This window comes from Rhinoraja longicauda, chromosome 3 (genome assembly GCF_053455715.1).
Source record: "Rhinoraja longicauda isolate Sanriku21f chromosome 3, sRhiLon1.1, whole genome shotgun sequence".
NCBI lineage: Eukaryota > Metazoa > Chordata > Chondrichthyes > Rajiformes > Arhynchobatidae > Rhinoraja > Rhinoraja longicauda.
The window spans coordinates 66493141-66519645 of NC_135955.1; the positions used below are offsets into that span (position 1 = coordinate 66493141).

A 26505-nucleotide genomic window follows, 5' to 3' on the forward strand; every position below is an offset into this window, starting at 1 on the left:
TGGCCTGCAGGAATTCGTGGGCATGGTGGCTTTTTACCACCGTTTTTTGCCATCTGCGGCCCACATCATGGAGCCGCTGTATCATCTTCTGGCAGGCGGACGTAAGGACATTGCGTGGACCGATGAGGCGGCGACGGCTTTCGATGGCGCAAAGGAGGCCCTGGCTCGGGCTGTGCTGCTCGTCCACCCACGGGAAAATGCCCCGACGGCCCTTACAGTGGACGCATCAGAGGTAGCTATCGGCGCCGTGCTGGAACAACTGACAGACAGGGGTTGGTGTCCCCTGGCCTTTTTCAGCCGACACCTTACCAGCGCCCAGAAGAAGTATAGTGCGTTTGACCGCGAGCTCCTGGCCCTGTACCAGGCGGTACGTCACTTCCGCTACTTTCTGGAAGGACGTCCGTTCACAGCATTCACGGACCACAAGCCACTAACTTTCGCCTTCACGAAGGTTGCAGACCCGTGGTCCGCCCGACAACAGCGTCAGTTGGCGTACATTTCAGAGTACACAACCTCCATCCGTTTCGTGGAGGGGAAAGAAAACCGGGTGGCCGACGTGTTGTCGCGCCCCGCCGTCGAGGTGGTTTTGGATGTGGCGCCTGGCATTGACTATTCAGCCCTGGCGGTGGCTCAACTGGTGGACGACGAGATACCCGCCTACCGGACTGCCATCTCCGGCCTCCGCCTTGGGGATGTCCCTCTCGGCCCCAATGGAGCGACAATTTTGTGCGACGTGTCATTGGGCCAACCACGCCCCATCGTGCCTGCTGCCTGGCGCAGGCGGATTTTCGATGTAATCCACGGGTTGGCTCACCCATCCATCCGGACGACAGTCGCACTGGTGGCCACACGGTTCATGTGGCACGGTCTCCGCAAGCAGGTTGGCAATTGGGCCCGCACCTGCGTCGCGTGCCAGACGGCGAAGATCCAGCGCCACGTCCGGGCGCCTCTCCAGCAAATCGGTCTGCCAAACCGCCGATTTGACCACCTGCACGTGGACATTGTGGGTCCCCTCCCGACTTCGAGGGGCATTACTCACCTCCTCACGGTGGTTGACAGGTTCACCCGGTGGCCAGAGGCCATACCATTGACCGACACGTCCACGGCCACGTGTGCTCGAGCGTTGGCTGCAAATTGGATCGCACGCTTTGGGGTGCCGGTGGACCTTACATCAGACCGGGGACCACAGTTCACCTCTGAGTTGTGGTCAGCCATGGCTGAGCTGTTAGGGGTTCGGCTTCACCACACCACGGCCTACCATCCGCAGGCTAACGGCCTGGTGGAGAGGTTCCACCGGCAGCTCAAGGCTGCGTTGAAGGCACGACTCTCCGGCCCCGATTGGATGGACGCACTGCCGTGGGTCTTAATAGGCATCCGGACGGCACCCAAGGAGGACCTCGCAACGTCATCAGCCGAGCTCGTCTACGGGTCGCCGCTCACCGTGCCCGGGGAGTTCGTGCCCTCATCGCCGGGGCAGCAGGAACCGTCCTCGTCCACCCTACAGCGCCTTCGTGAGCGAGTGGGAAAACTGGCACCCGTCCCTACCTCTCACCATGGGACGTTCCACCCGCACGTCCCATTGGCCCTTCGAGATTGTGCCTACGTTTTTCTCCGCCGCGACGCCCATCGAGCACAGCTTCAGAGACCTTATGAGGGCCCTTTCAAGGTGCTGAAGCACGGTGAGACAACTTTTGTGTTGGACATGGGGGGCCGACCGGAGGCCGTGTCAATTAATCGCCTCAAGCCAGCGCACTTGGACATTGACCAGCCGGTGCGGGTTGCACAGCCTCGGCCGCGCGGGCGCCCCCCTTTACAAGTGCCTCCAACACCGCACCCGCCGATCCCCTCATCTCGACCGGTATTTGTACCCCCTTCTCCGCCCCCGTTTGTCCCTCCAGCAGTGCCCCCGCCAGCCCCCCCGGTTGTCCCTTCAGCTGAGCCCCCGCCAGACCCCCCGCCGGACGGGTACCGTACACGGTTCGGTCGACTAGTGCGACCACCGGTGCGCTTCGTGCCTCTGGTTCTGGGGGGGGGGTCCTGTGGCGGCTCCCGAGGGTCGGGCCATACCACTCACGACCCCTCGGCACGGGAATGGGTCGAGCCAAGGAGGCGGACTTCGGCCGGGAGTATAAAGGTCAAGGACCGCATGACTCTCATTCCCTTTTGGAGTTCCAGAGATACAGTAAACACGCTTTCGTTAACCTTGCCTACTTGTCGTTATTTTGGCCTACTTGGCCCACTACAGTGTTATTTTTTCTCTTCTCCATTATTGCACCCTGATCTGCAACACATCACACATCTGACTATTCCACTAAAAAATCATCTCAACCACAGTACAGGCTTTAACCTGTGGCAGTTACACACTTTGGTTGTTTATCCCACCCTCACACAACCTCTCTGCAACTTAAAGCTGGTTTATTTTCCCAACTTGTTCTGAAAAAAGGGTCTTTCATAGAAGCTACTTGACTTTCCAAGAGTTTCTAGCATTTTCCGGTTTTATAGAGGTTTGTTAAAATGAGGGTTCAGTAGATAGATCTTTGGGGAAAAAAAATTGAGATCCAAATAGCAGAGATGAGAATACAGGTCCACCACCAATTTTCCTGCAACTAGTGGTCTGGCACCTCCTTTAATCTGTAAAAATTCAGAGTGCACTCTTGAAATCCCCCCAGAAGTGCCCCCTGAAAATGTGGCGCCTAGGCCAGGGTGAGGCGGGCGATCTCGACCTCATCGAGATTTCTGTGGCGATTTTGCTCCCTGTGGGCAAGGTTCTGGATCTCTGGCTGGCAGATCTGTTTCTATAGCCGACTTCCGAGGCCTACTTTGCAGGCCGGTATCTCGGCTCCTCAGCTGCCTAGGTCGACCGCTGTTCCACTCGTCTCAGAGGCAGTGACCACTGTTGGTCCAGCAAAACGGATAATCCAGAAAGGCTCCGGAATCGAGGATGCTGGGGAAAAAAAACTAAACAAAAAACAGTGGTGTACCTATAGTTACCGCTAACATCATTGCAGCATTTACTGGAACATGATACCAATGAGTTCTAACAAAATTGGCCAATCAGAACAAAATGATAAACCTTCTATATGTCAATATCTTACTTGCATGCAACAAGATGATTACAATTACAGGAGACTAGCAATCAGCCATGGCTACAAGACTTCGTCAGGAAAGCATCATCAGACCAACTAACTTCCACTTGTTCAACAGCAAGTCTTCATCACCTCAGGAATGAAGCAGTTTACAGTTAATTCCACTCTCCGTTCAAACCATAACACAGATAATGAAGAAGCAACAATGTTAACCCACCATATGAACACATTCTAAGTGAATAAGTTCTAAAGGTACCCATATCTCCCAACCAACTCTATATGAACCAAAATCTCATATAGCATTTTCCACTACAAGCCCACAGGGAGATACCATTCAAGAACTGGTTCACATTTGCCTGGTAATGTATATGTAAATAATTTAGCAAATATAAACAGCTCAGTTAATTGTAGAATCTTAGTGAAGAAGAAAGAATCTACTCTTAGTTATTGCTGCCCAAAATCTGGTTGGATCATTATTTCAATGCAGTAGCTAAAAGCACAGAAGCACTCACTGCTAGTTCAATTCCTGGCCCATCAATGTCTCCTCCCTATCTGTAAAGGTTATATTCACCACTTGCCAGAAGTTTCCATTGACACGTCATGCCTTTCCTTCGATTTATATTATGAAGAGTAGAGGACACACCATCACAACCCAAAAACAAAGTGACACATCCACGACTGACAAGAGAAATTACAGATAATATCAAACCAACAGAACAGGCTTATCACGTTGGCTGAAACTGCAGAAGGTCTGAGAATTGGGAACATTTTAGAACTCAGGAAATGAGGACCAAGAATTGCATTAAGAAATAGACAATAGACAATAGACAATAGACAATAGGTGCAGGAGTAGGCCATTCAGCCCTTCGAGCCAGCACCGCCATTCAATGCGATCATGGCTGATCACTATCAATCAGTACCCCGTTCCTGCCTTCTCCCCATACCCCCTCACTCCGCTATCCTTAAGAGCTCTATCCAAGATAGATTATGAGAATGGAGTGTCACAAACCCAAACGATTGACTCAGCTTTTAGGAAGTAAAAAGGAAAATTCTAGTCTGGTCAAATGTGTGTCCTTGTAGACAGAGGCGGGACTATTTATAATAAGGAACTAAGAAATGGCAAAGGAATAAAGAAATGCATCTGTCTTCAACGATAAAATCACAAGAAAATTTGCCAGGTGGTGAATATGAAGGAAGGTGTGGAGAGACTTCAAGTGGACATGGACAAGCTGAGTGAGATGGCAAAAACATAAATGCAATACAATGTCAAAAAATATGAGACCATCCACTACTTTGCACATAATAGAAACAAGAGTTAAATGGTGAGAGACTGATTAAAGTCAAGAGTGTTTTATCATCATATGTCCCAGGCAGAACAATTAAATTCTTAGTTGCTGCAGCACAACAGAATATGTAAACACAGTATGATAAACGAGAGGAAAAAAGTTCAGTATGTATATATACAAATACTCACAAGTACACACACACATACACCGATCTGCAAAAACATGATCACTGACAGGTGAAGTGAATAACATTGGTTATCTTGTTACAAGGGCACCTGTCAAGGGGTGGGATATATTAGGCAGCAAGTGAACAGTCAGTTCTTGAAGTTGATGTGTTGGATGCAGGAGAAATGGGCAGGAGTAAAGACCTGAGCGACTTTGACAAGGGCCAAATTGTTATGGCCAGACGGTTGGGTCAGAGCATCTCTGAAACGGCAAGGCTTGTAGGGTGCTCCCGGTCAGCAGTGGTGAGTATCTACTGACAGTGGTCCGAAGAGGGGCAAACCACAAACTGGCGAAAGGGTGTTGGGCGCCCAAGGCTCATCAATGCGCGAGGGCAACAAAGGCAATCCCGTCTGGTCCGAACAGACTGTGGGAAGACGACGTGTGATGCTTTGGGAAATTTGCTGCTGGGAAACCCAGGGCCAGGCCATTCATGTGGACGTCAATTTAGCACGTGTCATCTACCTAAACATCGTCACAGACCTGGACACCACTTCACGGCAATGGTATTCCCTGATGGCAGTGGCCTCTTTCAGCAGGATAATGCGCCCTGCCACACTGCACACATTGATCGGGAATGGTTTGAGGAACATGATGAAGTGTTCACGGTGTTGCCCTGGCCTCCAAATTCTCCAGATCTCAATCCGATTGAGTATCTGTGGGATGTGCTGGATCGACAAGTCCGATCCACGGCTGCTCCACCTCGCAACATACAGGACTTGAAGGATCTGCTGCTAATGTTTTGGTGTCAGATGCCACAGGACACCTTCAGGGGTCTTGTAGAGTCCATGCCCCGGCGGGTCGGCGCTGTTTTGGCGGCACACGGAGGACCCACAGCATATTAGGCAGGAGGTCATAATGTTTCCTCTAAGATTCACCACATTAGATCCAGCGTGGCAGGTTTACTGTATGCAAAGAGATTGAATACAATGGGATTCTTCTCTGGATTCTAAATACGATAAGAGACGAGACCTTGTTGGAACCAAAAATTCTTAAGGTGCTTGATAGGTTGCTTGAAGGGGGAAGAGTCTAGGACCAGCAGACACAGTTTCAGAATAAGGGGCAGGCATCTAGGACCAACATGACAAAATATTTCTTCACTCTGAAAGTGTGAACTTTTGGAATTCACTATCCCAGAGGCTTATTGAAAACATTCAAGACAAAAATCCCTATCTCTGGACGGACAAAGAATCAAGGGACAAGGAAGCAGCACTGGAAAGTGGCATTGTTCAGCCATAACTCCTACTCTTTTTTCATGTATTCTTATATATTATTTCCCATTTTACATCAGAGAACAACCTATGTTGCACAAATGATCATTCCTTACTAATGCTGTGTCAGAATCTTGAAATTCCCTCTCTGATACCAATGTAAAAATTATCTTTGTTACAAGGACCTCAAGGAGTTAAACAACAGCAATTGCCATTATTATGCCATTGCATCTAGTCAAGGATCATAATGGCACCCTTAGTAACATTGCCCATATCCTATTATCAAAAAGAACATGAAAACTGTGAATCCTATTAATAATTAGCAGTTATATTATAATTCACTGTTAGATATAATACATAAATAACAAAATCAGTGAGCAAAACATTTATTTTGATGAAGTTATTTTGCATTACCTCCAAATGCTGCAAAATTTGGATCAATGTGCAAAGGGTTCCAGTCTCCATTCAGTCGATATAAAGCAGCCTGGAACAGAGGAATCATTGTGTAGGAAAGCACTGCAGATGTTGGTTTACACTGAAGATAGACACAAAATGCTGGAGTAATTCAGTGGGTCAGACAACATCACTGGAGAAAAGGAATAGGTGATGTTTTGGGTCTCGACCCACGTTCAGACTGAAGGGTCTCGACCCAAAATGTTACCTATTTCTTTTCTCAAGAGATGCTACCTGACCCGCTGAGTTACTCCTGCATTTTGTGTCTATCTATTGAGGAATCATTCCCATATTAATCATTACAGTATTTCATGACATTTAAAAGCACATGTCGTGCATTGATAATTTTGCAACATTTCCAAACACATTTCACAATGAATGAAATTTGCAATGTCTTACTCTTGCCCCCTCTGCATGTATGGGGCTGGTTCAGCAAAGTTTAATATCTGGCACTCTTGTGGTGCGCATATTACTTGCCAATTATCAAACTATGACTGAATGTTGTTTATATGCAGGCATGGGCTGCTTCTCTCACTGAGTTGTGAAATTTGTGCAAACATCAGTAAATATTTATACTTCTTATCTCATGATGGAAGGACAATTATTGGTGAAACAGCTAAAGATGGCTGGGTCAAGAAACTGCCCAAAGGAACTCCTATAGTGATGCTCTGGGGTTGAAATGATTGACCTCCAACAACCACAGACATCTTCCTTCATAAGAGGCATGACGGCACGATGGGCGGAATGGTGGAACAGCGGTAGAGTTGCTGCCTTACAGCGAATGCAGCACTGGAGACACGGGTTCAATCCCGACTATGGGTGCTTGTCTGGACTGAGTTTGTACGTTCTCCCCGTGACCTGCGTGGATTTTCTCCGAGATCTTCAGTTTCCTCCCACACTCCAAAGACGCACAGGTTTGTAGGTTAATTGGCTTGGTAAATGTTTTTTTTTAAATTTTTAGTTGGCCCTAGTGGGTATAGGATAGTGTTAATTTGCGGGGATTGCTGGTCGGCACGGACCCGGTGGGCCGAAGGGCCTGTTTCCGCGCTGTATCTCTAAACTAAACTAAGACTCCAAATACTGGACTATTTTCCCTTTGGTCCAACGGACCAGTTTCATCAGGCCCCTTGATGCCAATCTACGTCAAATGCTCCTTTGTATCAATGACCTGTTCGTTAAACGGTCAGTGCAACACCATAGGAGTGCTTCCAGTTTAAAACAAATTCCAAGCACACAGTATAATTTGGGTGAAAAGTAACGAGTTATTGTAGAACAGATAATATTGCTAGATAGATTTCCTTTTGTCCAATTAATTGAGATAATCTTTCGAGTCCTTCATTTTATAAATTACATTGAGCTTACAGAAAACAAACTCGTCATCCTGATCTATCTTTTACATAAAAGAAACTCATTAATTGCATCCATTTTGCAATACCATACCAGTTTAGCAGAATTCTTAAACTCTGCCAGGAACTGCACACATACCCCATATTTATGTAGTTGACATCTATAGCTTATAATATGGTAAATTAGTAATTCAAGTATATTATCAAAAAATAATGAACTGGAAGCATGTTGTGCATTGTTATAATAATACATTAGTATTTTAAATTCATCCAAGTTAGGTTTTCTAAAAATAGATTTTCCATTGAAAGGAAGCTCATAAAAACTGGCATAAACCAAGAAAGATATACCTGGTTTATACTAGTTACATCAGTCATTGTGGCATCAGGGGGTCTACTGGGAGGATTCACAGTAACCTGGACAAAACAAAACACTTATTTTATTAATGTACTAAAAAAATAAACAAGATGTTCAAAAGTAAACCAATAAATTACTGACTGTCAAGCAATACGAATTTTGTGAAATAGAACATAGAAAAGTACAGCAGATGAGCAGGTCTTTTGACCCACAATATCCATGCCAAACATGATACCAAATTAAACTTTTCTTTGTCTGATCCATATTCCTCCATTCCCTGCATTTCCATGTGCCTATCTATAAAAGCCTCTTAAATGCCACTATCATCTCTGTCTCAACCTCCACCACTGGCAGAACGTCCCAGGTACCCATCACTCTATGTTCAAAACTCATGCCGCACATCTCCTTTAAACTATGCCCGTCTCACATTAAAGCTATTCCCTTTAGCCTTTGACATATCCACTCTGGAAAAAAGGTTCTGGCTATATTTTCCTATCATAATTTTATATATTTCTATCAGGTCTTCCCCTCAACCTCAGACATTCCAGCCTCTCCTTATAGCTTACACCGTCAAAGTGCATCAGGTAGCAGTGTTGCAGCAGGCAGTGTTGCTACCACACAGCTCCAGTGACCTGTATTCTTCCCTGACCTCCTGTCTTTGTGAAGTTTATACAGTCTCTCTGTGATTACATGGAAGCTCAAGTTCCCGCCTGCATCCTGAAGATGTTAAATTGGCTGCTGTAAATTACTTAGTGTCGGTGAGTGTTTGAACTTTATTCAAAGTGCTAGGACTTTATTCCAACACCTCACACCTTATCTGTACAAGATCAAAAGAGGAACTCAAAGGGCAAATGCACAGAGCTTTTTACCCAGAGCAAGGCAAATCAAGAACCAGAGGACATTGGTTTAAGGTCAGGGGGAAAGATTTAACAGGAACCTGAGGGGCAACTTTTTCTTTTAAACGCAAAGGTTGGTGGGTATGCGGAACAAGCTGCCGGAGGGGGTAGTTGAGGCAAGAACTATCACAACATTTAAAAAAACATTTTGACAGGTGCATGGGTAGGATAGGATAGGTTTACAAGGATATGGGCCAAACACGGGCAGGTTGGACTAGAGTCGATGGGGCATGTTGGTCAGCATGAGCAAGCTGGGCTAAACAGCCTGTTTCCATGCTGTAAAACTTAGAATAAGGAGAAATATAGGAGGTTGGAAACATAGAGGTCAAATAATATTCCAGTAACATAAACACTCTACCTCGATATGTGACAAGGTAAATATATTTATGATGGGGCCATAATCGTCAGCTTTAGGGGAAATTGTGGTCCATCCAGGACTAAACTCTGGGTACGATATCAACAAAAAGCAGATTGCAGATTAGACTGAGGTGTTGTAGAAGTTGAGCAAGATTTTTCAGTGATACACGTAAGAGGTGCATATAACACAAAATAAGATTGAAATTCTTGGAAATGTTCCCAAATTTTAGAAAAATGCCTTTGTATCCCAAACACTTTCTGCAGCCGTGATTTAAGCGCATGACTAATAAAATATTTTTGCTAGAAATTAAAATTGAACATTATATTCTAAGAACCAGCAAATTTAAAAATACATGAGCTTATAAATGTTACTATGAAATATGCCATGTTTGACAAAGCCACATTTTCATTAAATTATATATTCATCTTGCTTGGACTGGTTTGTGTGAACATACATAATCTTGCAGTTAAATAGTCTGAATTTAACATGACAGAAGGAATTTTTAGAAACATTCTTCAAACATACAGACCTTAACTTTATCAGACATCCTCTTTCCACCAAAGCCTCCAGCTCCAACAACAAATACAGAGAACTGGTTAAAGCAGACCAGGTCTCTCTCATTGTAAGTATGAACTGAAAAAAAGCAGTATTACTGTTAACTTTGTATATATCCAGTCCAAGCCAAGTTTCTGTAAATGTGCTGAGATAGAAAATACATACAAATTTAAAAAATGACCAAGCACATGGAGAAGAATAATATTTGGTAATTGGCAGGATAATTTATGACTTAAAACCCTTCAACAAGTCAATATTCAGCAGCCTCCTTGTATAACCCTTATTCTTCCTTCCAACTGCAGCAATGTACTGGTATTTTCGAAATTATTGCTTTCTAAACAAGGTGATGGTGACCCAGAAATGATGCGCACATAAAACTCCACTATATGGCTGCTGAATGGTGTGCAACCTACTTGATTGCTGGTCCACTACAGCAAACCTCAAGTACTACTGAAAAAGAGACACAAAGTGCTGGAGTAACTCAGCGGGTCTGACAGCATCTCTGGAGAACATGGATAGGCGACCTTTCTATAACCTGAAGGGTCATGACCTGTTCCTATTCATATTCTCCAAGGATGCTGCCAGACCCACGAGTTACTCCAGTACTTTGTGTGTTTTCTGTAAACCAGCATCTGCAGCTCCTTGTTTCTACTCAGGTGCCACTGAATTGTCTTCACATTCTCCTTTGCATATCCAGATCCAAAGTTTGGTCTCAAATGTTAGGAGGAAGAAAAGGTGAAGCTCAGCAGTCAAAGGGTTATGGGAATGCCAATTCTGGTGCCCATGGTTGGGGGCAATGAAGGTGGATGCTTGAAGAGATTGGCAAGTTCTGCTAGGTGGAGATCAAAACCCACCTTTGTGTTTTGGGGAGTGGAAGGGAAAGAGATGTTGGAACCCGAGCAGGTTATTACTGTGATCGGTAAATGGACTGCGGCACAGGAGGTGAAGAGCCTAAAGGTTAGAGAGTAAACAGTAGGACTTGCGTTCGTTGGTTTCTACTATTTAAAACATATTTGTCCAAATGAGTGCTCAATGATATGCTCAAATGAACCAATTTCCCCAGTAATACTCAAATTATTTCACATTTGAAAGTGCTCATCAAATTTCCAAAGTGATGTGAGTTGACCTAAATATGGTTGCCTTTGCATTTTGCACCATGCAAAGTTTAGTTTACCTGAGAGGCACAGCATGGAAACAAGCCCTTCAGCCCACCGAGTCCATGTCAACCACACGTTCACACTCATTCTATGTTATCCTACTTTCACGTTCCCTCCTTACAAACTAGGGGCAATTTTGGAATGTGGGAGAAAACCAGACCACCCGAAGGAAACCCACGCGATCACAGGAAAATGTGCAAACTCCGCACTGACAAGAACCCACAGTCAGGATTTAACCAGGGACCTTGGCATTGTGTTACAGCAGCACTACTTACAAGTTGAGCCACTGTGCTATATTCAATTGCAAAGCGCCAAAGTAAACCGGCAATCAAATACATGTTCAAATAACTGTTCAAATCTCATGGGGAGCATGTTTAGATCAGAATTATATAACAGTGTTGCTATTTTCATCCAATCTCCCTTTTTATTTCTTGGCAATACATATGTTCTTTTTTGCACTGCAAGAATGAAAGAAATAGCAAACAAACTTTAAAGAAAAAAAAATGTCAAAGGCTGACAAAAAGTGCAAGATTACTTTAAGTAGATAAGAGTTGCAATGAAACTCAAAGTGAAAATGATAATGACACGAGACTCACCATCTAGAAGTATGACAGCACCAGATCCTTTATCAAGAATATCTGTAATGACGCTCTCTGATTTCAGTGTCCCTACCAATTACAACAAATACAGTTAGCATTAAAAGATTAAACTTCTTAACTTCCAAAACATCAAGGCTGGTTTGGGAAAATGCTTTCACTTTACAACAGATCAATTACGTCACAGTATTAATAAGCAGCAATGTGAATTACACAGCTTTTAATTAAACATTTCTCAACACTGGGAAGTAAGAACACAATTGCACAAGAATTTAGGCTTTGCAAAGAAAATGAGCAAAAGCAATAAAGGATGTGGGTCAAGGTATGCAAAGAGTTTCAATGGTGCAAGTTAATGTTTTGAATGAGAAACATGAATCCAGTTTTCACGGACACAAAAAGCCAGGAGTGCTTAGGAAGGATAAAGTTTGTAAGAATGCACAGTTTAGCATTTTGAGCGGCGAGATGAGGCATTCCGAATGGTCTGCAGGTAAATAGATTGTCAGAGCAGAAATGCTGTGAAATTAGATTTTGTGAATGCATGGATTAGATGGTCAATAGTAGAGAAAGATCTGTGAAAGCAAAGAGAATTGAGAGCATATGTTTGGGAATGGATTAGTTGTGGATAAGAAAAATTCCGCATGAGGAAATTTGGAAATCGCTTCTGTAAATGTCAATTATTTCTAGGTCAATTATTAACTTGATCGACAGAGGCTTACGCAAGATATGAAGTAGAAACAAGGACAGATTTATGGAAATATAGTGCACTCCATAATGTTAGGGACATAATGTTTGATAAATAATCATTTATTTATTTCTCTCTGAACTCCACAATTTGAGATTTGCAATAGAAAAAAAATCACATGTGGTTAAAGTGCACATTGTCAAATTTCTATAAAGGCCATTTTTATACATTTTATACAATTTCACCATGTAGAAATTACAGCAGTTTATACATAGTCCCCCTATTTCAGGGCACCATAATGTTTGGGACACAGCAATGTCATGTAAATGAAAGTAGCTATGTTTAGTATGTTGTTGCATATCCTTTGCACGCAAAGACTGCTTGAAGTCTGTGATTCATGGACATCACCAGTTGCTGGGTGTCTTCTCTGGTGATGCTCTGCCAGGCCTGTATTGTAACCATCTTTAACTTATGCTTGTTTTGGGGGCTAGTCCCCTTCAGTTTTCTCTTCAGCATATAAAAGGCATGCTCAATTGGGTTCAGATTAGGTGATTGACTTGGTCACTCAAGAATTTACAATTTTTTAGCTTTGAAAAACTCCTTTGCTGCTTCAGCAGTATGTTTGGGATCATTGTCTTGCTGTAGAATGAACCGCCGGCCAATTAGTATTGAGGCATTTAATAGACAATAGACAATAGGTGCAGGAGGAGGCCATTCGGCCCTTCGAGCCAGCACCGCCATTCAATGTGATCATGGCTGATCATTCTCAATTTGTTTGAACTTGGGCAGAAAGGATTTGTCTATACACTTCAGAATTCATTATGCTACTACCATCAGCAGTTGTATCATCAATGAAGATAAGTGAGCCAGTACCTTAAGCAGCCATACTTGCCCAGGCCATAACAACCCCACCACTGTGTTTCACAGATGAGGTGGTATGCTTTGGATCTTGGGCAGTTCCTTCTCTCCTCCATACTTTGCTCTTGCCATCATTCTGATACGTTAACCTTCGTCTCATCTGTCCACAAGACCTTTTTCCAGAACTGTGGTTGCTCTTTTAAGTGCTTCTTGCAAATTGTAACCTGGCCATCCTATTTTTGCAGGTAATTTTGTGGTTTGCATCTTGCAGTGTAGCCTCTGTATTTCTGTTCATGAAGTCTTCTGCGGTCATTGACAAATCCACACCTGAAGAGTGTTTCTGATCTGTCTGATAGGTGTTTGGGGATGTTTCTTTATTATAGAGAGATTTCTTCTGTCATCAGCTGTGGAGGTCTTCCTTGGCCTGCCAGTCCCTTTGCGATTAGTAAGCTCACCAGTGCTCTCTTTCTTCTTAATGATGTTCTAAACAGTTGATTTTGGTAAGCCTAAGGTTTGGCTAATGTCTCTAACAGTTTTATTCTTGTTTCTCAGTCTCATAATGGCTTCTTTGACTTTCATTGGCATAACTTTCTCAATAACCAAAGTCTGTAGTCTCTTTTTTGCTCTGGTTTATTTTCACCCACATGTTTAGACCGTAATGTTGTATCCTTATTGTTTTGATGTGTTTATGCTTAATTGTTAACTATGTTTGTGTTGTCATTTGTGAGCGGAGCACCAAGGCACATTCCTTGTATATGCATACTTGGTCAATAAACTTATTCATTCATTCATTCATTGGTCCTCATATTTATAAACAGCAATAAAAGTTTCCAAAGGTGATGGAAAGACTGGAGGAAAGACTGGGTGCTGAGAGCTTTTTTATACCTGCATTAAGGAGGCATTTAAACACACCTTGGCAATTACAAACATCTGTGAAGCCATGTGTCCCAAACATTATGGTGCCCTGAAATGGGGGGACTATGTATTAACAGAGTTGTAATTTCTACATGGTGAAACCAAAATGTATAAAAATGGCCTTTAATAAAATCTGACAATGTGCACTTTAACCACGTGATTTTTTCTATTACAAATCTCAAATTGTGGAGTACAGAGGCAAATAATTAAATGATGGGTCTTTGTCCCAAACATTATGGAGCGCACTGAAGATCACCAATTACTCAAACTTTAAAATTTCAGAATATGCTCAAGGGTTTCAAAGGTCTAATACTTTGGTTGTGTAGCATGTTGGTTGAGAACCTAAATTGTTCAACATGGGGAAAAGGGATTGGTCGGGATTCGATTTTATGATTTCACTGTGTTTACGATTCATTCACAATGTTCGATTCCCATCAAAAGTTGCCCAAACATCCAATGGGTTCTCTCCCATGAAAGGCAGCCACGTTTTTACAACATTACTATTCTCTTGGTTCTAAGAAACAAATTAACTGATTTACAGAACCAATTCCACAGCTTAGTGTGGAAGGGGGCGTGGCTGTGTTCTGCAGTTGCGGCTCACCGGCAGTCTCTCCGTTTTTTTGTTTTTGTTTTTTTGTCATTGTCGTTGTTAAATGTACGTTTTGTTTTATTTTTAATTCTGTGTATGTAGGGGGGTGGTGGGGGGGTTGGGGGAAACCTTTTTTTCAAATCTCCTCCTCAACGGAGATGCGACCTTTACCGTGTCGTGTCTCCGTTCGCGCTACGGCCTAACATCGTGGAGTCGGCGGCCTCCAGCTGGGATCGACCTTGAAGACTCCGGTCGCAGGGCCTGGACTTACCATCTCGGAGGCTTCGGCCGTGGGCCCTGCAGACCGCAACATCGGGAGTTCGCAGGTCCCTGGCTGGCGACCGGCTTTTGGGAGCTCCAGCCGTAGCAGCTTCGACCGCCCCGAAGCGCGAGGTACGATCAACCCGCCCGCAGGCCCTTCATCGCCTTGCGTGGCCCGGCCACAGCACTTTACATCGCCCGGTGGGGGCTCAGGACTTTCATCGCCCTGCGTGGCTCGGCCGCAGCACTTTCCATCGCCCGGTGGGGGCTCAGGACTTTCATCGGCCTGCTCGGCTCGGCCCTGGGACTTTCCATCGCCCGGTGGGGGCTTCAAAAAGTTGGGAGCCTAGATCACCTCGTGGCACCGCGGGAGAAGAATGAGGAGGAGAAAAGACTTTGTCTTCCATCACAGTGAGGGTATGCCTAGAGCAATCACTGTGATGGCTGTTTGTGTAAAAAATTATATCTGTGTGTCTTGTGCTTTTTAATGTCTACTGCCGGACCCTGACGTGAGAGGACGCTGGCGTTGAGTATTCGCCGCTTTTCCGTCAGGATAGTTTGTCTGTTTGTTTCTATGTTAATTGTTTTTGTAAAGCACTTTGAGCATGTGATAAGGCGCTATATAAAATAAATGGATTATTATTATTATTAGTGTAGTTGCAAGTTGATGACCATGACCTCTACAAAACATACTTCAGGTTACTTACTGTTATACATCTTCTTGTTCGTAGCACAATTTAATCTTAAATCAAAACTAGCTTCTATTTGTCCTTTTCAAGGTAATTTGTGGATTTTGCACAAGGAACATTCATTAAACGTAATCATGGCTGGAAAAGCTGACTTCATTTAATGACAGAACAAAATTCATTCAACCTATTGCATGCAAACCTGTTATTTAAAGGACTTGGCTATTTAGTCCCACCTCAAAAGTCCTTCACATTTTAAATTTCCAAGCATACAGCCAATTTAGTTCTGAGTTACTGCCACCTTGCAATAATTGCCAGATCCTTTCCAATTTGCTACATAGAAATAAATCATCTATCGTTTGGTGTTTCTCTGAATAGCTTGAACTACTGCCCTCTGGAATGAGTAAACAGCTTCACACCTATTGACTTTCAAGGCTATTGTACTGACACTTGTTTTTCAGTAAAAGGAACTATTTTCAGATTATTTGGTTTTGGAACAACAGTGGTAGTTCAATGCTTGGATTCGAATTAACTTCTATATTATAAAAAACTAGACCATGTGGACCCGTTGGGCCCAAACCTATCCTGCATTGGTGCAGCACCCTCTCCTCCCCCACTCCCCTTCCCCTCTCCTCCCTCCGTCCCTCCTCCCCTCCCCCTCCCTTTCCTCATCCTCCCATTCCCTCCCCACACTCCATCCCCCTCAACCCCCTTTATCCTCCCTCCTCCCCCCCTGCCCAGGAAATAGATTTAAACTTTAAAATGTGAATAACTTAAAAAATATAACACCGATTTCAATGAAGCTTCTTCCATTAGCACCAAAGGGACGACGGTGAGTAAGATGGGGCTAAAATTGCCGCGCTAACATGTACCGTTTTGGCTGTAGTTCAGGAACAAACAAACAAATTAGAGTCTTAGTATATAGATGTAGTTACCTGAAGTAGGCAGTGGTTTGTACAGTTCCAGATATTGTTCACCATGTAGCACCTGTAATAAATGAAGGAAACCAAACACACGTTTATGAATCTCTTGATAAATCTCAATTGTTATAAAATTATATTGGTAGATAAAAAGGAAAACAGAAAGACGATGCAGATTCTTCACAGAGACTGAAGATGTTATTTTGAGGTTAAAATAAAGTGTCCTAACATTGTTCATATGTTGAAAGTGGGGCACTGAAAGCCTTCAAAGTCTGAACATAAAGCATTCGCTGGGTTTCTCTTATATATTCTGTTGCAACATCAAAACAAAAGCTCAAATAGATTTATCCAGTATGATTTATCCATTAATAAATCCACATTGACATCACCCACTCAATTATTGCTTTCTAAATTCCCTGTTACCACATCTTTAAGATAGTCTTGAAATTTTCCTATTACTGTATCGCAATAGACAAAAGGTGCAGGAGTAGGCCATTCGGCCCTTCGAGCCAGCATGACTATTCAACGTGATCATGGCTGATCATTCACAATCTGTACCCCGCTCCTGCCCCCTCCCCATACCCCCTGACTCCGCTATCATTAAGAGCTCTATCTAACTCTCTCTTGAAAGCATCCAGAGAATTGGCCTCCACTGCCTTCTGAGGCAGAGAATTCCACAGATTTACAACTATGAGTGAAAAAGTTTTTCCTCATCTCCGTTCTAAATGGCCTACCCCTTATTCTTAAGCTGTGGCCCCTGGTTCTGGACTCCCCCAACATTGGGAACATGTTTCCTGCCTCTAGCGTGTCCAATCCCTTAATAATTTTATATGTTTCAATAAGATCTCCTCTCATCCTTCTAAATTCCAGTCAAACACGCCTAGTCGTTCCAGTCTTTCAACATATGACAGTCCCGCCATTCCGGGAATTAACCTACGCTGCACTCCCTCAATAGCAAGAATGTCCTTCCTCAAATTTGGAGACCAAAACTGCACACAGTACTCCAGGTGTTGTCTTACTAGGGCCCTGTACAACTGCAGAAGGACCTCTTTGCTCCTATACTCAACTCCCCTTGTCATATAGGTCAACAGGCCATTAGCTTTCTTCACTGCCTGCTGTACCTGCATGCTAACTTTAAGTGACTGATGAAATAATTTGTCTCGGTACATATGACAATAAGAAAACCATTAATCTGCGCTGACTATTCCTGATCAATCCCTATCTTTCCCCCATGTAAATTAACCCCGTCACCTAGAATTTTTTTCAAGTAATTTCCCTCCCGCTATGGTGGAATAAGTGGCTTTTGATCATCTGGCTTTTCATTGCCCTTCCTGAATAAAGGTAGCACATTCAGTCTTCCAGTCAACTAGCACCTTCCCTACAGCCAAACAATAGACAATAGATAATAGGTGCAGGAGGAGGCCATTCGGCCCTTCGAGCCAGCACCGCCATTCAATGTGATCATGGCTGATCATTCTCAATTTGTTTGAACTTGGGCAGAAAGGATGTGTCTATACACTTCAGAATTCATTATGCTACTACCATCAGCAGTTGTATCATCAATGAAGATAAGTGAGCCAGTACCTTAAGCAGCCATACATGCCCAGGCCATAACAACCCCACCACTGTGTTTCACAGATGAGGTGGTATGCTTTGGATCTTGGGCAGTTCCTTTGCTCCTCCATACTTTGCTCTTGCCATCATTCTGATATGTTATCCTTCGTCTCATCTGTCCACAAGACCTTTTTCCAGAACTGTGGTTGCTCTTTTAAGTGCTTCTTGCAAATTGTAACCTGGCCATCCTATTTTTGCAGGTAATTTTGTGGTTTGCATCTTGCAATGTAGCCTCTGTATCGTTTCAGTATCTCAGTCAGGACCTCGGGAATCTCCCCTCTTGCCACCCAAAAGTATCTAGGGTACATCGCATCAGGCTCCGAAGATTTATCCACCATTTTGCTCAATAAGACATTAAAGAACTCATCTTTCAACGCCCCGATTGAAATCTCCACCTAGATTCTTTCTCCTAACTGAATACAGATGAGAATATCATTTACCAGTTCATCCATAGCCTTGCTCCCATGTGTAGATTGCCTCCTTGGCCCTTACTGGGCACTCACTCTTTTTCTGGTTACCCTTTTGGGCTTAATAGACAAGAATTTTCCTTTATCCTTTCTATTACTGGTGTTTCATGGTCCCTCTTTATCTTTCCAGTTATTTAAAGCACCATCTAACACTCTTTACTCCTGAAGGTTCACCTTATTTTCAGTGCTTCCTTTTCTTCTGTTATCAAATGATCAATATTCATTGACATCCAGGGTTCCGCAGAACTACCATCCTTAAAGTTCACCCTTATGGAGGGTGGAATTTTGTGTTTAGTTTAGTTTGGAGATACAGCATGGAAACAGCCCCTTCTGCACACCGAGACTGTGCCCATCAGCAATTATATCATATCATATCATATACATACAGCCGGAAACAGGCCTTTTCGGCCCTCCAAGTCCGTGCCGCCCAGTGATCCCCGTACATTAACACTATCCTACACCCACTAGGGACAATTTTTACATTTACCCAGCCAATTAACCTACATACCTGTACGTCTTTGGTATGTCAATTACCCTGCACATGAGTACTATCCTACACACTAGGGACAATTTACAATTGTTTTTACCAAAGCCAATTAACCTATGTCTTTGACTTTGTAATGGAGGAGGAAGTCGGAGGAAACCTACAGTCACGGGGAGAACGTACAAACTCCGTACAGGCTGCACCTCCAGTCAGGATCAAACCTGGGTCTCTGGTGCTGTATGGCAACAACTCTACTGCTGCACCACCGTGTCGCCCACGTCAGCAAGTGAATTTACCTGCAAATAGCTGGTCCCAATCTATTTTTGCTAGGTTCTGTCGAAGAAAAATGAAATTAACCTGCTCATTTAAGCTTTCCCCCTGAGGCAATATCAGTCAAAGATGAAGTTCAAATCAGTTCAAATCATCTATTACGACATGTCTATTCCTCTTGTACATCAGCGCATTGTTTACTTAATGGCTCGTGTCGACCACTGACTGTTGCTAGGCCTCATTACCAATGGAGGACTGTTGGAAGAATCTTCAAATTATTTCATAAAAGAAATGCTGGTCTCCTTGATTAATTATGCACACATACCCCAGATTGCATTGACAACGTCATTGAAATGGTCGAAAATGTCAATATCGCCAACAAATTCTGGACCACCCATATTGAAGCAACGACGAAGAAAGCACACTAAAGCCTCTACTTCCTCAGAAGGTTTAGGAGGTTCGGCATGTCCCCTACAACTCTCACCAATTTCTACAGATGCGCCATAGAAAGCATTTTATCAGGATGCATCACAGCTTGGTTTGGGAACAGCTGCATCCAGGACTGCAAGAAATCGCAACGAATTGTGGACGCAGCCCAGTCCATCACACAAACCAACCTGCCTTCTATTGACTCCATTTATACCTCACATTCCCTCGGCAGGGCCAGTAGCATAATCAAGGACGAGTCGCATCCTGGCCACTCCCTCTTCTTCCCACTCCCATCAGGCAAAAGGTGTGGAAACACACACCTCCAGATTCAGGAACAGTTTCTTCCCAGCTGTAATCAGGCAACTGAATCATGCTACCACTCCAGAGAGCAGTGCTGAACTACTATCGACCTCATTAGTGACCCTCGGACTATCCTTGATCGGACTTTGCTGGCTTTACCTTGCACTAAACGTTATTCCCTTACCATGTGTCCCAGGGAGCCGCACGCGCGGCGGGTGTGTCCCGGGGAGCCACACAGGCCATATCCACCTGCCGACGACCTGAACGACGACCAATGACCGGAACGCGTCCCGTTAGGCCTGACTCGCCCCACAGGCCTCCCAGGGGACTGCGGTGAAGCTGGGCAGCGAGGACTGTCTGGGCCGAAGGAGCCTCAGAGGTGGCAGCGGGAGCATCGGTGGCGGTGGGGCCTCGCGGTCGATGAGCGTGAGGGGGGGAAGGGGAGGACAATGGGGACTCGGCATGAGGGGACCGCCGAGAGAACAAAGGGGGACCCGGTGTGGGGGGCTCTAGTTTAGGATCCTCGACCCAGGGGATGTCTGCGTTCATTTGTTTGTTTGTTCATTTGTTCCAGTGAAGGCGCTGTGTACACGGCAGCCAGCCAAGTCGCTTGGCTTTTTCTTTTTGTTTTCACTTTTAATTTCAACTTTGTGTACCTCGTGTGTTGTGAATGTCGGCAGACCAATTTATCGTATGTAACTAAACACAATAAATGGCTCTATTGTAATCATGTATAGTCCTTCCGTTGACTGGATAGCACGCAACAAAAGCTTTTCATAATATCTTGGTACACGTGATAATAAACTAAACTGAACTAAACTGAACTAATGCCCTTCTCCTCTCCTATACTTCTCCCCATCATACCTGCAACTTTTAAGCCTTGGGGAATTTTGAGTTCCCAGCCCTGCACCTCTTTCAACCACATCTTAGTGACAATATTATATTCACACATACTGCTCAATACTAATATCATCTCCCTTCCCAGTCAGACGTTTAATACGCCTGCGTGCTTCATCCTACTCACTTATTCACAAGCAATACCAATTATTTGGATGAGAGATTAGGTGTAATACATGCAAATTAGTTGATGATACTCGGATGGGAGTCAATGATAATCGTGCGGAGGATGTAGAGAGGCTTCAAAGAAATATGGACAGGGCTAAATGAATGTGCGAGGTCATGGTATATAATATGTACTGGCATAAAAAGCTCTCCTGGATGCACATTTAAGATTCCTATACATCTATCTCTTTCACACCAAGCCAATCCCAGTCAATGTTATCCACTCTGCTGCAAAAATAAACGCAATGCGTTAATAAAACATTTGGATAAGAAGATAGAAGGCAGAATTAGTAAGTTTGCAGGCAACACTAAAGTGATCTTGATCAGTTGGGCAAGTGGGCCGAGGAATGATTAATGGAGTTTAATGCAGATCAGTTGGGAACACAAACCAGGGCAGGACCTACATAGTGAATGGCAGTGCCCCAGGGAATGTTGTAGTTCGCAGAGATCTAAGACTGCAGGTACATAGTTCCTTGAAAGTAGCATCACCGATAGGGTGGTCACAAAGGCTTTTGGTGCATTGCCATTCTTTGGTCAGGGTGCTGAGTGTAGAATTTGAGATGTTATGTTACAGTTGTACAAGATGTTGGTGAGGCGATATTTGGAGTACTATGTTCAGTTTTGGTCACCTTGCAATAGAAAGGATGTTGTTTAGCTGGATAGAGTGCAGAGAAGATTTACAAGGATCCAGCCTGGATTTGAGGCCCTAACTAGAGAAAGACTTTGAGCAGGCTAGCACTGTGTTCCTTGGAGCACGAGGATGAGAGGTGATCTTATAGCAGTGTAGAAGATCATGAGGGGAATAGATAGGATGGATAAACAGTGTCTTTTGTCCAGAGTAGGGTCATCTAGAATAGTTTTAAGGCGAGAGGAAAAAAAGTTAACAGGAACATGAGGGGCAACTATATTTACAGAGTATATGGAACCAGCTGCCAGAGAAGAGGAGGTAGTTGAGGCGGGTAACATAACAACGTTTAAAATACATTTGGACAGGTACATGGATAGGAAAGGTTTGGAGGGATATGGGCCAAATACGGACAGGCGGGACTAGTATAGATGAGATGTCTTGGTCGACAAGGGCAAGTTGGGCCAAAAAGCCCTCGTCTATGGTGTATGACTATTTTTAAAAAATAGAAAATACTGGAAACACTCAGGTCTGACAGTAAATTTGGAAAGAGAAATATTTAACACATCAGGTCCACAATGCTTCATCCAAACTCTGAAAGAAAAAAAGTTAGTTGGGTAGCTGAGAAGATGGCAGAGAGATGGAGTGGGGAGGAACACACAGAATTTCTTTGATAGGGTAAGACCAGATGACATAATGAGGCAGTTAAGCAGCAGTCAAGAACAGATCTCATGTAGAAATGAACTGGTCAGATGAAATCTCAAATATATAGTACAGAATTAATTTTGAGAACTTCTCAGAGGTAATGCAGTAAACATCAATTTGGGTAGTAAATGCAATTTTGATCAATAGTGCACAAAGTTTTTGATATAGTACAGTGAACCAAGTGTCCTAACTGTGCAAAGTCTCAGAGGGATCTTATTCATCCTCACGCAGTCACATTTCTTAAGTGCACTATGATCGACAGAGTATTACACAATCAATTCACAGATTCAGATGACATACAATAACAAATTATTACTGGATACTATAAGGTATTACTGGTTATGCTGCCTGCAATTGCCAATCAACTCAAATTAGACAAAAACACTTGTTCAACAAGATACAGCACAGCTTTCAAGCCTTTCCCGAACAAGAAGAAATACCTTCATCGAGTAAAGGTGAAAAAAGCTGCTCAATATTACAGATTTGGCATCCAATGGTTGAAAACAAAATCTTAATTTCCTTCAAAATAGCAACTTTTGAGCACCCATCTTTAAAATAATCATGATGCACATTTATAGATGAATGAACTCTTGATTGAACAACTGTACAGTTATTCAGGAAGAGCACTACAATCTTTTTTTTTGGTTCAGGCAGTTATTAATGAATTTCTATATCCTGCAATCTCATTAAAGTGCAAGCATTGCACTGAAATAGTGCTTCAGCATAACTTTCCTAGCTTAAGGGCAATAGGGAATAACAGAAAATTAGATGAAAAATATTCTTTTGAGACAAAGAAAAATTCCTTTGAAAACTTTCAAACACAAATACATAAGATAATTAAGATTTTGCATGTGATCTCATTTAAAAAATACACTTGATCCTGAAAGCATCAATAATATAGAAATTATTTTGATATTAATTTGGACTAAACCTAGGGGATCTTAAATCCGTTGAAGACAACATATTACAAGAAATTAATGGTAGGAAATTTATGTATGGCTTTAGAAATCAATGTAAGATTATTCAAAATGACTGCTAGACTTGCCTTTGTGAAGTCAATGTTCAGTCCAGGAACAGATGCAAGACCACCAAGCATGACAGCTTGGGCAGGAATTACCCCAAAAGAAGGCAAACATGAGAACTCTTCATTTTTTTCAAAAAGAAACTTCAAGTGATCTGGATCTTTTGTTGTCATGCCAACTCCAAGAGCATAAAGAATAGGCTGTAGATTGGTGTAGGTATATTCAGGTGCAGACAATCTTTTACCTATAGCTTCAATCTGCATTAAAAAAAATTAACAAAAAACAAGGCACGGTGAGGATACTAGACATATGCAGTTTCAAACTAGATCCCTACACAGCTCAGGGGAAAAAAAACTCATTATCTGTACTACTAACGCATACTACCTCGTTATGAACTGGTCCTAGATCAACCTACTGCCCCTCGCTTAATGCACCAATTTGCCTTATGATATTGTTTTAATGCAGAAAATGGTCCTGGGCACTTCAAATTCACAAACAAAAAAGACACCATTCTAAAGAAAGAGGTAACACTCAACTTCTGGGTGTACTTGAGGCCACAATATACTTGACATTGAGACAGGTACATGGATAGGACAGGTATAGAGGGATATGGGCCAAATGTGGGCAAGTGAGACTAGAATAGATGGGGCATCTTGGTCCGCTTGCACAAGTTGGGCTGAAGAGCCTGTTTCCGTGCTGCATGTGATTGGCCTATTTGAGTTTCAACTGTGTCCACTCTGGAGCATTGAGGACAAGCGATGTGCCAATGGTAACCACTGTCAAAGAGATTTTAGAGATACAACGGGGACACAGGCCCATGGGCCAACCAAGTCCACACTGATTAGCGATCGCCCCCCGTAAACTAGCACTATACTACACACTTGGGACAATTTACAATTCTTTTTACCAAAGCCAATTAACCTACAAACCTGCACGTCTTTGGAGTGTGGGAGAAAACCAGAACACAGGAGAAAACCCATGCGGTCACAAGGAGAATGTACAAACTCCGTACAGACAGCACCCTTAGTCAGGATTGAACCTGGGTCTCTGGCGCTGTAAGGCAGCAACTCTACGGCTGTGCCCACTGTGGGAGATGATCATTGCATATGGACGAATTTACATCTGAGAAACTGAAAATGGAACTCAGCACCCAAACAATCAAGATGCAGGTTTTATGACTATCTATAATCAACATATTATCTTATCTATATACTAAATCGCTCAGGTTGTTTGTGTTTATGTGTTTACGTGTGTACCATGCCCCCAACACAGCCAAAACGATACACGACAGTGCAACAATTTTAGGCCCACCTTACTCACCATTCCCCCGTGGTCTGAATGAACCCACTTTTGTTACTTTTTAAAAACAATTTACCTAATAAACTTCAATAAATGCGCTCCCCCCCTCGGGAGGACCAGTGGGAGGACCGGCGCCCGTCGTAGCGTGCCCCGCGCCTGACCTTCCTCTCGTGGTGCAGCGCCATCATCGCCAGGGTGAGTGGCTCCCTCACCCCTTTCCTCTCCCCCCTCGCCTGCCCCCGACCCCGGGGGCGACTCCCCGGCAGGCAACGGCTCCACAGCTCGTCAGTTGGGGAAGGATTGCCGGGCCCGCAGGAGAGGTTTGGACGGCGTATGCCGGGCCTGCAGGAGAGGTTTGGACGGGGTTTGCCAGGCCTGCAGGAGAGGTTTGGACGGGGTTTGCCGGGCCTGCAGGAGAGGTTTGGACGCCCGTCTAGTGATATTTAAAACACATTTACAGGTCCTCCCCAGCTATCAACCAGTTTTCAGGAATGTATCCTTAGGAGTTCAGGTAATCAGTGAATCAATTGGCTCTTCTCTGACACCCTGGTGACAAGCAGTGTGCATTAAGATAAAGCACATTTTTCTGAACTTCCCTATCCAGAGAGCTAAAAATTCCAAGGAGATAAACCAACTGGATCATCTGACAATCTGAAGAAAAGCCTTTATGGACAAACTTATTCAATATACGAGAACTACCAACACCTTTTATTAATGCATGACACCTACTGGATTGATGCCTGAAGTGCTAGTTTGTCGTGAGCCACTGGTTGGATTTGTGGAGATTCCTTGTTTCGTGCCCAGCTTGTTCAGTACCTCATGGAGAGTCATAAGTGAATCTGTAACAAAACAAAAGAGCATAATCTGGAACTTATGCTCACACATGACACATGTTATTTACAACCAGCAAACCCGTGAGTTGCACTTGGATTGGATTGAAAGTATGATGTACATAATGGCTGCATTGCTTAGCTGAACAAAGCAAGTGCAGTGGAACATGGTCAAATGATCGAAGATAGACACAAAAATCTGGAGTAACTCAGCAGAACAGGCAGCATCTCTGGAGAGAAGGAATGGGTGACATTTCGGGTCGAGACCCTTCTTCAGATGCTTAGGGATAAGGGAAACGAGAGATATAGACGGTGATGTGGAGAAATAAAGAACAATGAATGAAAAATATGCAAAAAAATAACAATGATAAAGGAAAAAGGCCATTGTAAGCTGTTTGTAGGGTGAAAATTAGGAACTAGTGCGACTTGGGTGGGGGAGGGATAGAGAGAGAGAGGGAATGCCAGGGCTACCTGCATATGATCAACACTTGGACATTTGGTTAATGTCAATGTGAGGAGGTAGAGTTGCGTGACACAGCTGTGTGACCTGACCCCGTGCACACGATCCGCAGATAAAGCTGTTGTGATACGAACAGGCATCCTTATAAATACAGAATTACATATCATTTTACAATGGCAGGCTTGCAAAGTAGAGGTCTTTGGAGTTTCAGAAAATGAAATTATCACAGACAGATAAGTAAGTTAATGTACACATGAGGCATTTTATGAAGAATTTTAATAGTTGGGAACTTATTGCCCATCCCCCCTTGCTATTCTTATTTTTAAGCACATCAAGTGCTGGTAAGGATAATGGAAGCGATTCAACAATAGTTTTGAAATGGAATTATGTATGGAAAAAAAAGCTTGTATATTTTAAGTATCCTATATCCTTGCTTCCCAGTTGTTAGTAAACAAAACTCAGCAATAGCCCTATAACAGATTATTCCAGATGTGACTAATCATAGA

The 26505-nt window shown here is 43.5% G+C and overlaps 1 protein-coding gene across 2 annotated transcripts in view; it reads right to left on the reverse strand.

Annotated features, from left to right (window-relative positions):
* The window catches only part of hsd17b4 (hydroxysteroid (17-beta) dehydrogenase 4), a 90020-nt gene that overhangs the window by 29046 nt on the left and 34469 nt on the right, over nucleotides 1–26505 (reverse strand). For both annotated transcript variants that reach the window (XM_078396299.1, XM_078396300.1), the window contains exons 12-18: nucleotides 25439–25548; nucleotides 23434–23667; nucleotides 16448–16499; nucleotides 11522–11593; nucleotides 9743–9846; nucleotides 7953–8018; nucleotides 6220–6289 (exon numbers count right to left, since the gene is read on the reverse strand). In XM_078396299.1, coding sequence (XP_078252425.1) covers nucleotides 6220–6289; nucleotides 7953–8018; nucleotides 9743–9846; nucleotides 11522–11593; nucleotides 16448–16499; nucleotides 23434–23667; nucleotides 25439–25548 — 708 coding nt within the window. The remainder of the gene's footprint in view (nucleotides 1–6219; nucleotides 6290–7952; nucleotides 8019–9742; nucleotides 9847–11521; nucleotides 11594–16447; nucleotides 16500–23433; nucleotides 23668–25438; nucleotides 25549–26505) is intronic.